This window comes from Hippocampus bargibanti, linkage group LG06 (assembly GCF_051943395.1).
Source record: "Hippocampus bargibanti isolate YZ-2025 linkage group LG06, ASM5194339v1, whole genome shotgun sequence".
NCBI classification, from domain to species: domain Eukaryota; kingdom Metazoa; phylum Chordata; class Actinopteri; order Syngnathiformes; family Syngnathidae; genus Hippocampus; species Hippocampus bargibanti.
In genome coordinates this window covers 26,340,890-26,356,259 of record NC_142739.1, presented here as the reverse complement: position 1 = coordinate 26,356,259, position 15,370 = coordinate 26,340,890, and the positions used below count along the sequence as shown (strand labels likewise).

General features: G+C 43.5%; 1 protein-coding gene across 1 annotated transcript in view; it reads right to left on the bottom strand.

Moving 5' to 3' along the window:
• adamtsl4 (ADAMTS like 4) overlaps nucleotides 1–14,987 on the bottom strand; it is a 47,759-nt gene extending 32,772 nt beyond the window's left edge. Inside the window, exons 1-4 of the mRNA XM_088999014.1 lie at nucleotides 14,755–14,987; nucleotides 12,760–12,823; nucleotides 7,257–7,777; nucleotides 5,023–5,584 (exon numbers count right to left, since the gene is read on the bottom strand). Of these exons, the coding sequence (XP_088855140.1) occupies nucleotides 5,023–5,584; nucleotides 7,257–7,777; nucleotides 12,760–12,823; nucleotides 14,755–14,777 (1,170 nt within the window). The 5' untranslated portion in view covers nucleotides 14,778–14,987. The remainder of the gene's footprint in view (nucleotides 1–5,022; nucleotides 5,585–7,256; nucleotides 7,778–12,759; nucleotides 12,824–14,754) is intronic.
• Between the last annotated feature and the right edge of the window lie 383 nt (nucleotides 14,988–15,370).

Sequence of the window (15,370 nt, the reverse complement as noted above, 5' to 3'; positions counted from 1 at the left end):
CATTCCCCTTTTGCAAAATTGTTTCACTTTTCAACAAAATGTCGGCTAGAACTTTCTTCTTTCTTTGAACTCCGCTGGAGCCCTTAAAAAAAATCTAAAATGGCTGCTGATCAACTAAACATGTCCCTGAAACGTTAGAATGAAAATAAACGTTATGTCGACAAAGCCGAGAATGGCAACGCGTGTCGCTCATGTGTGACTACACCCGCCGAAAAATCTGTTTGCTGTCTCCCAACGCCCAAAATATGCATTTCCTGTCTCCCAACGTCCCAGTCATGACATCATCAGAAGACGAAATGGCAGGTGAACGTGATCTTAGCACGTTTAGGCCGGTTGTTAACGCGCGTTGAAAAGGTGCACTGCGGGTTGCGGACTGCGTGAAAAATATTTGCTGCGCGGTTGTGTGTGTGGAATCTTTTTTTTGTTTTTAATGAGGTACCCGGAGTGTTGAAACGACGTGTATGCTGCTGCCGTTTTTTTTTTTTCTTCTTCTTCTTCAGCTGGTTGCTTCTAAAATTCCACCCCCCCACCACCACCCCCTTTCCCTCGAACATTCACACACAGGTCGGTCTCGCACACACTTTTCCATGAATTCTCCCTTTCTTCTGGCGCAGGATCGCATTCCGTTGCGAATGACCTGCCGTTTTCGCTCCTCAACAAAAGCAACGTGTCCGCGTCTTACTCAGGGGTGTGGGGGGGGGGGGGGCGTCATGGACGTGGCGTCCGTAAAAAAAAAAAAAAAAAAAAAAAAACAAAGATCCTTTTTTTTAACCAAAGATCCTTTCGTTTCAAGGATCATTTAAAGGACAACCGACACCTCCGGACAAGTTGTGTCCATAATTTGTCAAATGACTTCTTCCCAGGCTGCTGGGATAAGTACCAACTTCATTCCTTTCATAACTTTGCTGCTGTGAAATGTAAATTTCTCCACTGTGAAACTAATAAAGGCAAATCCAATCCAATCAAAAACACTCCGTGGTAGACAGAAAGAGACATGTTTATGTTCCAATGTTAATGTTGATGTTAAAATTGGTGAAAATAAAACAGATTACAGTTTGTTTTTATAATATTTTAGAAATTACATGTTCTATTAGTACGTGTTTATCTAGTTTATACTGTAAAATAGTTAAAAAGTGATTTAAAAAAAGTTGTTTTCTTGACTTGGAACGGATTAGAATTGTTTACATTGATTGTAATGGGAAATGCTGTTTCGGTTTTTGAACAAATTACATGTTCTATTAGTACGTGTTTATCTAGTTTATACTGTAAAATAGTGAAAAAGTGCTTTAAATAAAGTTGTTTTCTTGACTTGGAACGGATTAGAATTGTTTACATTGATTGTAATGGGAAATGCTGTTTCGGTTTTTGAACTAATTGATTTTCAAACCCGTCAAAACTCGAGGTATCACTGTATTTCAAATTTACTTGACAGGATCTCTGGAACAAGAGATTTGCGCCAAATCTGCTGGGCGACGCTTAGGCGTCACAGGACAGCGATTAGAGCTACTGCCAAAGAACAAACGCATCTGGCGATGGGGCTTATCCAACTGGAGAGCGGGAGTGAAGCGGTTCGGGAGACGGCGCAGCTAGGCAAATTATCGTAAAGAGGAAGTCAAGGGCCCGATTGTGCCTTATGGGCACCACTCATCGTTTTGGAGAGCTCACTTCCTCTTATCGGCTACACGGGCTTCATGCGTGTTGCTATTTTTGTCCCTGGGATCAAAATTAGGAGGATGGCGAAAGACGAACGAAAACTTGCGAAAGAGACAGCTCGATTGTTTATGCGCTGCCGTCGCGTTTTCTAAGAAAAAGCTTGGCAACGGTTGAGTTGCGTTTGGGTGTTTGTCGCCACATGCTGTGACAACGATTGGACGAATGAAGTCAGAGACGACGCCCGGCCAAAATTGGTGAGACTGCCGGGAAGTGGTGCCATTTAATTTTTTTTTTTCTGTGTTTGAAAAATGCTTTGGATGTGTTTCGAGGACAGTTACAGCCATGGTGAGTCATGATTATTTATTTTTATGATCGGTGAAAAGGTTTCTTCAGCTGTCATCTGTACTTTGAAGGTATAGGACTTTCGCTCCTCATCCGAAAAGCTTTGTCAGCGAACTAAAATGTTGCCGGTAACTCTGGTCTTATACAGTAATACCTCAGCTTACGAACTTAATTGCTTCCCAGACAGAGTGTGCAAGGCGAAAAGGGTGTATCCCAAAAATTAATTTCCCATAGGAAACCATTAAAATGAGAATAATCCATTCCCACGTCCCCGAAACACATAATTATTAATATTATTATTATTATTAATGGCACTTAGAAATGAAATTTATTAATAATAATAATAATACATTTCATTTCTAAGTGTCTTTCAAAACTCTCCCGGACACTTTACAGTCACTGGATTTTTTTATGCGGGTGAGCAGCGGCAGCCATTCGGGCCAGCGTTCACTCTACCCGGAAGTAACTTAAATAAATAGAAAGTTAGCTAGCTAGCTAGCGAGATAATAATAATAATAATAATACTCCAAGTGCCCCCCCCAAATAAAGATAAAAATATATACAGTAAAGTCTCGTTATATCGATATTCAAGGGAGTCCGAAAAAATATCGATATAACCGGGACTATCGATATATCCGACCCTGTTTGCATGTAATTTTCTCTGTGCGTGCATAGAAATAGTATCGATATAACCGGGACTATCGATATATCCGATATCGATATAACGAGACTTTTCTGTAACCCGCATTTTTGTCGTTCTAGCAACAACAGAAGCTAAAATGCGAACCTTTCAACCCCTTTTCATGCTTCATAGCTTCCCAAAAATGGTTCGCATGCCTGACAAATGGTTACATTTGTCCTTAGACTTGCGGGTGGTTAAGTTGGACATTATTCAGGCATCTAGTGGACCTCCTCGAAGGGGTTCGGTCCTCTCCTAAATGTCACTTTTAATCGCGGGAGCTCCCAAGCGTGGCATTCTTGTGTCGGCGAAACCACAGCTACAGCGAGCTCGGCTTAGCTTTCGTCACCTGCCTGGCCAGTCAACAGACTTTGCCCCCCGCACCCTAATAACTCCCCAACCGCTCGCCTCCTTCCAACCCCATACCACATCCAGGTTCCATATAGGACTGTGTACCATTAAGAGCAAAGTCTCCAAGCAGATGTGTTTGCTTCATCCTGAGAGACACACACACACACACACACACACACACACACACACACACACACACGTTTCATCGGTTCCATGTCAGTGCTCATGGACAACAAGGCCAGTGTTGGCGCTAGGGAATGATGGAATCCTCCCAAAACACTTCATTGACCTTCATGTTCTCTGTTGGATGCCAACGGCCTTCAACACTCTGCCCTCATTTATGTTAATCGGGACTCGAAGATTTACTCACACACACACACACACACACACACACACACACACACACACACCCACACACACACACACACACATGCACACCTGTTTCAATGGATTTGTGAGGTCCGGGTAACTCCAGATTAGGAGCGAGGACCGCCGGTGCTGATAAGTTTATAGAAGAACTAGTGTTACATTTGAACACTACATGTCACCCCATTTCCCATTTCAACTTCTTTAAAAAAGATAAAGAAATAAAATAAAAAATGGACTCGAAACTGAAATAACAGCAGGAGTGAAGACTCTGAATGGGTATATTCAAAGTCCTCACCTCTGTGGTGAATTTGGTTAAAATATTGTTTTACTTTTTGTGGTATGAACCTTTTTCCTTTCATTAACTACGCACACAGACACACACATAAACACACACTGTGAGTAAAAAGTGTGTGTATCCAAGTGAAATGAAAATACACACCAAAAAATAATTTGGAGTGAATTTGTGAGGACCTTTCTGAAACTTTAACAGATGCATAGAATGAAAAACTTGTGAGTACAGGCCAAAAGTTCCTCACTTGTAAAAAATGTCCTCTCTACGTATGGTAGAAAATGTTCATGGTCGTCACAAGACTAGTCATACATACAAACATACACACAAACACACACACACACAAACATTGAGAAAGTTGATTTTTTTTCCCGCAAATACAATGATGCCTTGAGATACAAGTTGCCCGACAAACAACATTTTCGTAATAAGAGCGGCCATTTTCAAAAACAATAACAACACGGACACTTTACAGTCACGGGATGTTTTTTTTGTGCGGGTGAGCAGCGGCAACCACTCGCCCCAGCGTTCCTTCTACCCGGAAGTACCACAGCAGCAAAGTTATGAAAGGAAGAGGAAAGGAAAGAAAGAAGTAGAAAAACAAAATACAGGAGCTGCTGTAAAGGCAGCCACGAGCCACTCTCGCGGCGCCATATGACAACACAAAGACACAGAGTCATTCATTCTTCAGCATTTGCTGTACCCTCTTTGTGACATGAAGCAGTTCTAGATGAAAGAGAAGAGGATCAGAGCATCCTTGTCAGCAGTGGATCAGGGACGTCATGGTGGAGTGTGTACGTCTACTACAAGCTAAATTTTGACCATGCGGAGTCAATATAGCAGTATCTATAGTTAGACACTATTTCTCCTCTGCAAAGAGATAGATATCAGTGCCGTACTGATGACTCTGTCAGTGCAACCGGGCATCAAAAAGTGGCAAATCAAAATGAGCATGGCGAACTGACGTGGTGTGATAAGAACTATTGGATTGGGAGACATTTATGGGGGCAGGAGCGAAATTTGAATAATAATAATAATACATTTCATTTGTAAGCGCCTTTCAAAACTCTCAAGGTCACTTTACAGTCACTGGATCCGTTTTTCTGCGGGTGAGGAATAACTCAAATAAATAAAAAGCTAACTACCTAGCCACTAGATAGCTAATTGATAGCCAGCCATCTAGCTAATGGACAGCCAAAAAATAGCCAGCTAACCAGCTAGCTAGCCAGCTGGATACATAGCTAACAGATAGCCAGCCAGCTAGCTCAATAGCTAACAGATATGGCATTTTCACAATGGCTGCCAAGTCTCTTGTTCGAGGTGCGGTTTGACATCTTACCTGAGAGAAGCATCTGCGATATTCCGGCTCGGAACCGACGCATCTGTAGTTACGTGGCGATCTCCTCCCACCTCTGCCCCCCGCCTCATCCCCCAAGTGTGATCCAAGGGGGTGCTGGAGCGGGTACGTGTTGCCGGCTTGCGCCCCCTGGGCGGCCAATGGCGGGTGGGACGTCCGTTCCCTGTGCAAGTGTCGATGCAGAGGGGTGGCGTAGGCAAAAGAGGCGCCGCCCGGCCTCGAGGGAAGCGAACCGGGGGGCGGCGGAGCCGTGACAGTGCGCCAATCGAAGCGGCGGTGCCCGCCGAGGACTGATGATGATGAAGAGGGGAAGTGAGGAGGTGAGGGTGGTACTCGGACCCTCCTGGCGGGCGATTGGGGCGTGGCGGTGGTGACGGGAGAAGCGCCGGTTGCGTCTTCTTCCTCATCGGCGGCCAGTCTGGCTGTCGCCGTATCCGAGGCGGTGCCGTTGGCCGTGTGACGAGCCCGGCGAGTCGGCCGGTGCAAAGGCAAAGAGAAGGGGACTTTGCCATAGCCAAACTGACCTGGACGGATGGCTGATGACCTGAAGACAAAAGGTCAGAAAAACCCGGTTCTCAAAAACGAAGCGATAACGCTAACGTCAACATTATTGTTTTGATTTTCGAAAATATTTTTAGCAACGGTGTCATAACACATGCATCACATTCATTACGCTCGCAGAAAAGCTTCCAATATTCGCGATATCAATAATAACGGTGTAGCGCCAGCATAAAATGAAATGAAAAAAAAAACTGGGACCGGAAATCTGATTTGATTCACATAATACAGACGTTCCCCTACTTACGAACATTGGACTTACGAACAACGACCATTTTTGCAGTTACGTGGAAAAATGTTCAGACAGCCTTAAACATACAGTAAAGTCTCGTTATATCGATATCGGATATATCGATAGTCCCGGTTATATCGATACTATTTCTATGCACGCACGGAGAAAATTACATGCAAACAGGGTCGGATATATCGATAGTCCCGGTTATATCGATATTTTTTCGGACTCCCTTGAATATCGATATAACGAGACTTTACTGTACTTATATAAACCTTAAAGGACAACCGACACCTCCTCTTTAATCGATTGCAAACATGTATGCTTTCCTCTTCAGAACTATTTGAATCATATTCATAACTGGATGAGTAACAAGAAAGCATCGTCTCCGCATCTGAACTCTCTGAAGCCATTGTTTTGATTCTGGAGCAAAGCAGTGTGTGACCAATAGTGACGTCACAAACTGGGGGGCGGGACTTTCTGAATCTGCCCAGTTCCGAGCTCATTTTGTGGCAGTTTTGGGACACTAAGTCATTTTTATTTATGTTTTGCATTTGACTAAAAATATCAGCCCGTGTGTTTTGGGTATTTTAGATGCTATAAAATGTTTTCCTGATGTCAGTTAGGAAACAAAATCGGTTGTCCTTTAAACATACTTATAGCAGCCTGAAACATACATTCCATACAAAATATAGCAGCATTGAAGCAACTTACGAACAAATTCAACTTACGAACGACCGTTCGGAACGCATTTCATTCGTAAATTGGGGAGCGTCTGTATATCACATTGTAATATGGTAATAATATACAGTAAAGTCTCGTTATATCGATATTCTCGGGAGTCGGAAAAAATATCGATATAACCAGACTATCGATATATCCGATCCTGCGGCATGTAAACTTTCTCCTTGCGTTCATAGAAATAGTATCGTAATAAGCAGTACTATCGATATAACCGATATCGATATAACAAGACTTTACTGTAGTTGTAACATAATTCAGCGTCTGAGCAGGGTATCGCTTCGCTTTGGTGACCCAAAACTTAACAAACGCTCCATTAAGCCAAAAATAAAGTCCCAAAAAGTCTCTGAGATCCTTTTGAGTGTATAGTAATTCCTCGTTTTAGCGGGTTAATGGGGACCAAGTGAACCGCAGAGTAGCGAGGGATCACTGTAGTTGAAAAATCATGGCTTCTATTGTGTGCCTCGTTGCTCATTTTGGGAGACATTGAGTTAAAGTCAGACCGGACCGGAAGATGGTAAATTCCATCCATTCCAGAGCGCTGATGCTATATACAAGCTAATGCTAATTTTATTTAATGCAAGTCAATTTGGTGGAAGGGTTGCAGAGCAACGGTAAGGTCCGATTTTGCATTTAGTCAAATCCGCATTTGTACACTACCCCCTCCAAAAAAGTGTCGGCTCACCTCCTGACAGGAAAACCTTCCCGAGTGGCGCCGGCGGACCTCCTGCCTCCTCCTCCCGCCCGCACCGTCGTGGGTCCGACGGGCCTCCTGACGGTGCGCTGCTGCTGTTGCTCGTAGGCCCGCGACGGCGCTCGGTAAGGTGGTCGGTACACGGACACTCGGTTCCCACTGGCGGGAGGGTATTCGGCTTGGTGGAAAGCCGCCCCCGGATGGTCGCTTCCGGCCGGTGTATTCCGGTAAAGCGACAACCCCTGGTTGGGATCAGGGGCCCGGTGATGGGGTGGGAGTTGGTGGGATGGGTGGAGGGAATGCCCGCCACCGCCACTCGGGAGGTACCCGCCCCAGTTGGTTGACGGGTAGGAGACGGGGGGTGGGGTTGGAGGGGGCGGTAGACACTTCCTGCTTCTCTGCGACACACCCACGCCGCATGACTGGGAGCAAGAGGACCACTCCGCCCACACGGACCACACCCCTTCCACAGGCTCCGCCTCTAACGCTTGCCTGGACCTCCGTCCGGATACCTAAAACACATATTAGGCGGTAAGGCGAATTTATTTAAGTGCCGCACTGATGACCTGAGAGAAATCGAGAATCAACAAGCAAACAATATTTTGCACCCGTAATAACCCCGATGGACAATTGAGTCTTCAAAAGATCGGACTTTCAGGATTTTATTATGTGGGCGGAGCCACTGACGCCAATGTGATAATTAACCGAATTCCCGTGTTTGCACATTTTTCCACATTACGAGCAAAATGAAACCGGATCTTGCTCGACCAGAAATCATTTGTGCAATGTTGTCGCTATGCTAACGAAAGCTAACATTGGCCAAAGACTTCTACCGTCGACACTTATTGCGCAATCAGAGCAAGTCAACAGGCGGTAGATAGATAGCGCATATTTTCACCATGCACAAAAACCATCTTTGTCATGCCCGAGTCAAACACGTGATGACATATCATCGCAGCAAAGATGTTTATAGTTGCTGTTTACACTTCAAACGTGTTGCAGCAAGCGAGAAAAAGTGGCAAAGTGCTGACGTTTGTCTTAGTGAGTTAGTGAGCCCCCCCCCCCCCCCCCCCAACCACCTCAAAAAATGTTTTGGACGTACTGTACATGCAAAGGAAGTGTGAGTGTGTGCGTTTTGCTCCGCTACAAAAAAATAGTTTTTTTTGTCAATGGTATTTTCTACTGTTGTTAGCATTAAGCTAAGCAAAGCTATCTGATTTTTATGAAGGCTTAAAGGACAACCGACGTCACTTTTTTGTTTACTAACTGACATCAGAAAAACGTTTTATAGCATCTAAAATACCCAAAACAGCCAGTATTATATTTTTATTCAAATGCAAAACACCAATAAAAATGACTTAGTGTCCAAAATCTGCAAAAAAAATTGAGCTGCGAATTGGGCATTTTCCGAAAGTCCCGCCCCCAGTTCGCAACGTCACGCCAAGACGTCTTGCCTTGCTGGAGAATCAAAACAATGGCTTCAGATTCGGAGAATATGCTTTCTTGTTACACATCCAGTTATGAATATGATTCAAATAGTTCTGAAGAGGAAAGCATACATGTTTGCAATCGATTAAATAATTTATTCCGTGCCATTTTGAGGCAACATTGGGGGGAAATGTCTCACCCAAAAAGAGGCAGAAAATGGCCACTGACCCCTTGTGAGGAATGAATCAGCCCGTTTCCACAGGCTGATAAATTCCTTATATGGAGCTTGGACGCTCTCTTCTGGCTCTTTCTGGTGCAACAGGAGGTTTTCAGACCAAACAAGCATTGACGTGATGGAAGGACTGCTACAATGCGTCCTTTTTTTTTCAGTCAAGGGGTGTTCCTTCAGTGACGTCACGTACGGACTCATCACCAACTCAAAAACAAGACTTCCGGAATATTCAGCACGAGTCTTAAAACGTAAAATATAGCTATATGCGGTGGTTTGTAAAATACGCTCAGTAGAAGTCATTTGAAGCCATTTTACAAATTATGGACACAACTTGTACGGAGACGTCGGTTGTCCTTTAGAAAAGTCGACAATTTGCTTTCTTTTATTTTACCCCAAATCGTTTTGACACGACAATATCAAAAGTCCATCAAAAACGACCAGCAGGAGAAATGTCCACATTTTGCCAAACCTCCGGAAGCGTTTAGGTGGGTGGCAAGAGGCCAGCTGTCCCAATACTTTTGTCCAGACGTGATCCTCGAGGCTCGCGAGTTTCCTTCCTTCTCACGCCAAAATGTAAATCCTCAAAGCGCGCAAGATCGGAGAGGGGGAGGGGAGGATTTGAGACACCTGCCAAGCACACAGCTTGACAGCAGATGGATGACGGGTGCGCGCATCGTCTGTTATGATGTGTATTAATAATAATAATCATAATCATCATCATCATAATAATACATTTCATTTATAAGCGCCTTTTAAAAGTCTCAAGGTCACTTAACAGTTAGGTTTTTTTGTGGTTTTACATTAGGTAATTTATTATTATTTCATGTTATTATTATTTTATTTTATAATAATAATAATTATTATTATGTTATTTTTCTTATTATTTTATTATTATTTATTAATTTTTTATTAGTTTGTTTATTCTTTCATTTATCCATTTGTTTATGTATTCATTTATTTGTTCATTTATTTTATTTATTTATTGAATGGATGTATTGTATATGTATTTATTTATTGATCAGAATCCTCTTTATTGCCAAGTATGTAGAACATGCAAGGAACTTGTCATCATAAAAAAATTGCAAATAAATTATTATAAGAGGATGCACAAAACCGGGTTAGATGTAGGACATTGTTCCATTATATGTATATTATTATTATTATTCTTTTATTTTATTATTACTGTTATTGTATTGTTTATTTATTTATTTATTTATTTGTTTATTTAGTTAGTTATCTGTTTGTTTGTTTATTTATTTATTTATTCATTCATCCATGTTAGTTCATTGATAATAATAATACATTTAATTTCAAGCGCCTTTCAAAACACCAAAGGACACTTTACAATAAAAACAATAAAACAAAGCACATAACAATAAAACCACAAGTAAAATGATAAATAATAAAATAGCAGATTGAACTAGACATTGAAAGCAATTTTAAGCAGATGGGTTTTTAGGCGGGACTTGAAAATAGGGAGGGAGTCAATATTACAGATGTTGGGTGAAAGTGAATTCCAGAGTTTGGGAGCAGAGTGGCTGAAAGCTCTGCATCCCATCGTGGTGAAACGGGCAGAGGGCACATAGAGGTGAAGCGCGGATGAGGGAGAGGGAACGGAGATTTATTCATTTAATGTCTATCTATCTATCCATCTATCTAGCTGTATCATCTTTATTGGCCAAGTATGTAAAACATACACGGAATTTGTCTCCGGTAGAATACGCTGCACTAGTATCATCATCAAAAAAATTGCAGAGAGGCACTATACAGTTCTATTTGGGTTACTGTTTAGAGAGCTAATGGCCACGGGGGAAGAAGCTGTTTAAAAGTCTGCTGGATTTGAATTGGTAGCGCCTGCCTGAGGGGAGTCTCAGGAAAAGGTGGTGGGCAGGGTGCGGAGGGTCCAGTAGGATTTTTTTTTTTCCACGCCCTTGTTTCGATTCTTGCAATGTGCAAAGTCCTCGAGAGTAGGTAAGGGCGTGCTCGCTAGCCTGCTTCATAGCGTTAAAGTCAAGACATGCTGGAATGCAAATGACAGGTTTGAGGTAAAAATGGCGGGAGGGAGGACAAGGAGAGCGAAAGGAGGAAGAGGGACGGGGGTGGGGGTGGGGGGTCAAAGCGGACAGGCCTAATGACTGTGTGTGTGCGAATGAGTGACATCAAACACACAGCTGCCACATAGCTGGAGCATTAATGAGGAGTGCTCGGTGACCCTGATGGAGGGCAGCGGTGACCTCCCGCTACTTGTTACTGTTTCGACTCCTCCCAACCCCTCGACCGCCAGACCTGTAGCCCACCGGTCTTTTTTTTTTTTAACTCAATGATCACAAAGGCGTCACTGTGGCTCCTTGACAGCTACGGGCCCCCACTACAGGGAAAAAAAACGGATTAATGACTCACAAAGTCATATATGGTCGGCTAAATCATGAGCTAGCCTGCGTGGGCAGGTCGCTCGATATACTTCGTCAAGTGCCAGAATTCAAAGGGGCGCAACAAAGACAACTAAAATGTCCGATTCGGGGTTTTGACAAAAGTTTGGTCAAAGACGATGACATTTTGACCATTTGGATGATGATTAAGTCTATTTTTTTTTTAACTCATTCAAGGCCATGATCAAATTGATTCGGGAATTGAAAAGCGTGAGGTGGAGCGCCATTCCGAAATGTATTCGGGTTTCGGTTTTTCTTGCGAGGGGTGCCGATAAAGCGCTGGTCAGACCTTTCGCAATGTTTTTAACTTCCACGAGAGGGCAGCATTTGGCTTTTGTCCATTTTAGCGCTTTGCTACAGGGTCAACTATTGTCAAAGCGCTATATAAATCAATATGTATGTATTGCATTGTAATTTTTACATCCACCCCTATTTCAAGCTCAGATAACTCCAGACCCATATAATTTAGGATTTAACTCTTTTTTTTTCTGATGAAAGAAGAGAGTCTAAGATTTTTAACGCTGTATTGAATGTTTTTGTCTTTCTGACAAAAAAATTATTGATTCTTGTGATAATTGATTAGTTGACAATGGATTAATTCTGATGGCTATCTACTAGCTGGTTAGCTAGCTTTCTATCTGTGTATTTTAGTGACATTCATTGTATTAGCGAACTATCTAGCTAGCTAGCTATATGGCTATCTAGGTGGGCATCTATCTGGCGAGCTATCTGTTGGCTATCTATTAGCTATCTACTAGCTGGCTAGCTTTCTATTTACTTCCGCGTTGAGTGAACGCTGGCGCGTGTGGCTGCCGCTGCTCATCCCCAGAAAAGCTTATCCTGTGACTCTAAAGTGACCTTGAGAGTTTTGAAAGGCGCTTAGAAATAAAATGTATTATTATTAATTGTTAAGCAGCTAATCGGGTATTGATCATATCTCAAGTCATCTTTCCCCATTGAAATACATGGTCATAGCATTATTCCGTTTCAGCCGAAAACCCCATTCAAAAAAAAAAAAAGCAGAAATATTTTGAAAATGAATATTTCCATGAGGAAAAATCAGCAATGTGAGATATTGTTTCTTAAAAAAACTATTTTGAATTCTTTGTCGAGGACAAAGAAGATATGTACGTGAGTATTGTTATATTATTTTCCTGCTTCTTCGTTGACACTTTGACTAAGTCAATTGTGATTCAAAACAACCCGACAGTGCCTCCAAAGTTTTTTTCACAGCTAGGGGTCACCCTTTTTCCGTCGCAATGACCCCGGCGGTCTCCACCCCCCCCCCCCCCCCCGCCATTATGGGATGGCGAAACAAGTGTGAAGCACCCGTTTTGATGGCTTCACCTTTCACCTCGCCGGCAAGGAGTCAATGAAAGCAGCGTGTGAGGAGATCATGACTCACCTTCCTCTTGGACGGTTTTGTCACAGAGGTCGCGACCTCCACAAAAGCCCACAGCGCAAACAGCCTGCGGGGAGAAAGAAGAGCAAAAGCGGAAGCTTTAAGAGATGGAAAATGTGTTTCGTTTTTAGTCATGATGGCACATGGCATGCTTTTCTCCGCAATGCAAAACAGCCGGTGGCAGGCCGTCAGGGCCTGCAAGGCCTTCTCTGCTGGCCTAAAAATATCTGCATCACAGACAAATTAATTATTCTAAATTGTCTTTCAGCTTCCTTTCACAACTTTTCCCCTGTTGCGCTGCTTCCAGACGTATGTTTTCGTATTTAAGCATTTAACCACATTTCGGACATCACATTTCGGACATCATTTGTTACCAGGGTCAAAAAATCTTCTTGGACGCCTTCACAATCTGTTCTGCAGGCTCTGGAGCATAAGAATCAATGGCGATGAAACAGTTGCTTTGACCAACCGGAGTTAGAGTCGGAAACCCAAGGCCTGTTCTGCGTTGGTAACGTCAGAGTTGTCACAAATTATAATTGGCTAGTCACATGAATGGCTGGACACTAGCCAATCATAATTTGGAAAACTGCTCTGATCACACGCCGCTAGTGACAAGCGCATACTGGCCAGAGCTAGCACACTTTATCGGTCACGAACTGCATTAGCAAATATATTTTTGTGTTGATTTAATAGCAGTTTTGTCAACCCGCAATGTCGGAAGGAGGAGAAGAAATTTGGGTGGAGATTTATTGTTAAAGCCATTTGAAGACGGACTTTTAAAGAAAACGATGGACATCATTAAGAAAGGCCAGTCAGTTATTTCCTGGGTAATAGTACCCTCTAGTGGACTTTACACCACACTTTTTTCAGTCTGGTTTGATTCAGACATAGCACTACTGAAGGCCTAGCAATGAAATTCACGGGCCGCCACTGCATTTACATGACCTTTTCCAAGCCCATCATTGCAACGCTTAATTTTTGGCATCACCGAAAAACACCACAATTTCAATGACAACGAAAGCAGGTGTACTATGAGTGGGAGGGGGGGGCTTTGTCAAAGTGGATGGAAATAGGAAAAGTTCCAAATAAGTCAGTGTTGGCACAAAACTGAAAAAAGGCAGGAAAAAGCCTCATAGAAGTGAGGTAAGTTCATTTGGGGGATGGGGTGGGGGGCAGCCAATTGATTCATATCTCAAGGCGCTGCTTTATTTCGTTGAAGCTTGGCTTCTTAAGCACAGACGTATAAATGCAAAATGGAGTTTATTTAAACGTTAGTATCAAGTTGCATGAAAGTGGTTTTTACGCTTTCAAACTATTTTAAAATAACTTTTTTGGGGGGCGGACAGAGGGGCAGGTTTTGTGTCTCCTTCCAAGTAGTTGACCTGCCTTTTGAGCCAATTTGGCCTCCTCCGATATTTTTATTGACTTTTTGTTCCCGCAAATGTGGTTTTTCAGCTTTGCATCGCTTTATTTTTGGACCCCCATTTCCGTCACTTGCTAAGCACGGTTCGACTCCGTTTGACCTGTTTAAAAAAAAAATCGAAAAGTATTCCCGTTCGAAGACAAGCCGCTAAACAGTGTGGACAAGCAAGTGTCTCAGCCCCCCAAAAAAACGACAACCACGAGCATAACCGCGGCGTTCATCCCGCAAGCCACACATCAGTCCGGCTAATTACTGGTGTGGTGTACCGCTTTCTGCCTCCCTCTCGGAGACTGTACCCCCCCGCCACCCCCTTATCCAAAAAAAGACACACACAACGAGCGACTGACAAAAGGGGTCCGCGGTATAAGAGAGGCACCGAGGCCGAAGTAAAGACCCCCCGCGACGAATTCGGCGTTTCTGTGACACATTGTTCCAACCTTCTCACTGTGGTAACTTCACGGCGTCCATTTTAACGGCAAAAGAAGCGCTCCTAACGCCGCCACCGCGCACACATATGCATGAAAAGTTTACCCAAAAATCAATGTCGCATTTCCGGGTGAGTTACATTTACGTACCTGGAGACAGAAACGAGCCGCATGCTCCACCGACGCCGCAAGCGACGATTAATCCAATTTGGGGGATCGATTATTGGAGCAATGGGGGGTTGGGGGGGGGTGAAGCAAACAATGAGTCAAGTGTCCAACTTGTTGTCTTTCCCTCTTCACTCTCGCTTCCTCTGGCGTACGCGTGTCCCCTTTTCCTCCTGTCACTGCTCTGCCTTGCTTGCTCGCCCGCCAACGTGCAAAGTGGGAAGTCTCCCGCCCCCCACTACCCACTTTACCCCTATCGAACGCACACACACTCGACCAGACCACTTCACCCGCCCTCCCTACACCTTTCCGAAAAAAGTTCTCCCTCTCTCACAAACCTTTTCCCCCCCCTTCGTCCTGACTAATCCGGATGGCCAAAAACAAATCAAATTTCGACGATAAACTTTTTGTCCCTGACACATCAGCGTATGTTTTACGTGAAAATAGATGTTACCACACGTCCTAGCATTTTTTCCCTGTCCCGGTACTAAAAGGGTGCTACAGTAATCCCTCGTTTTTCGCGATTTATGGGTTACCTGGAGCACCCGCGATAGACGAAAATCCGCGAAGTAGAGTTATATAATAATAACCAACGTGGTAA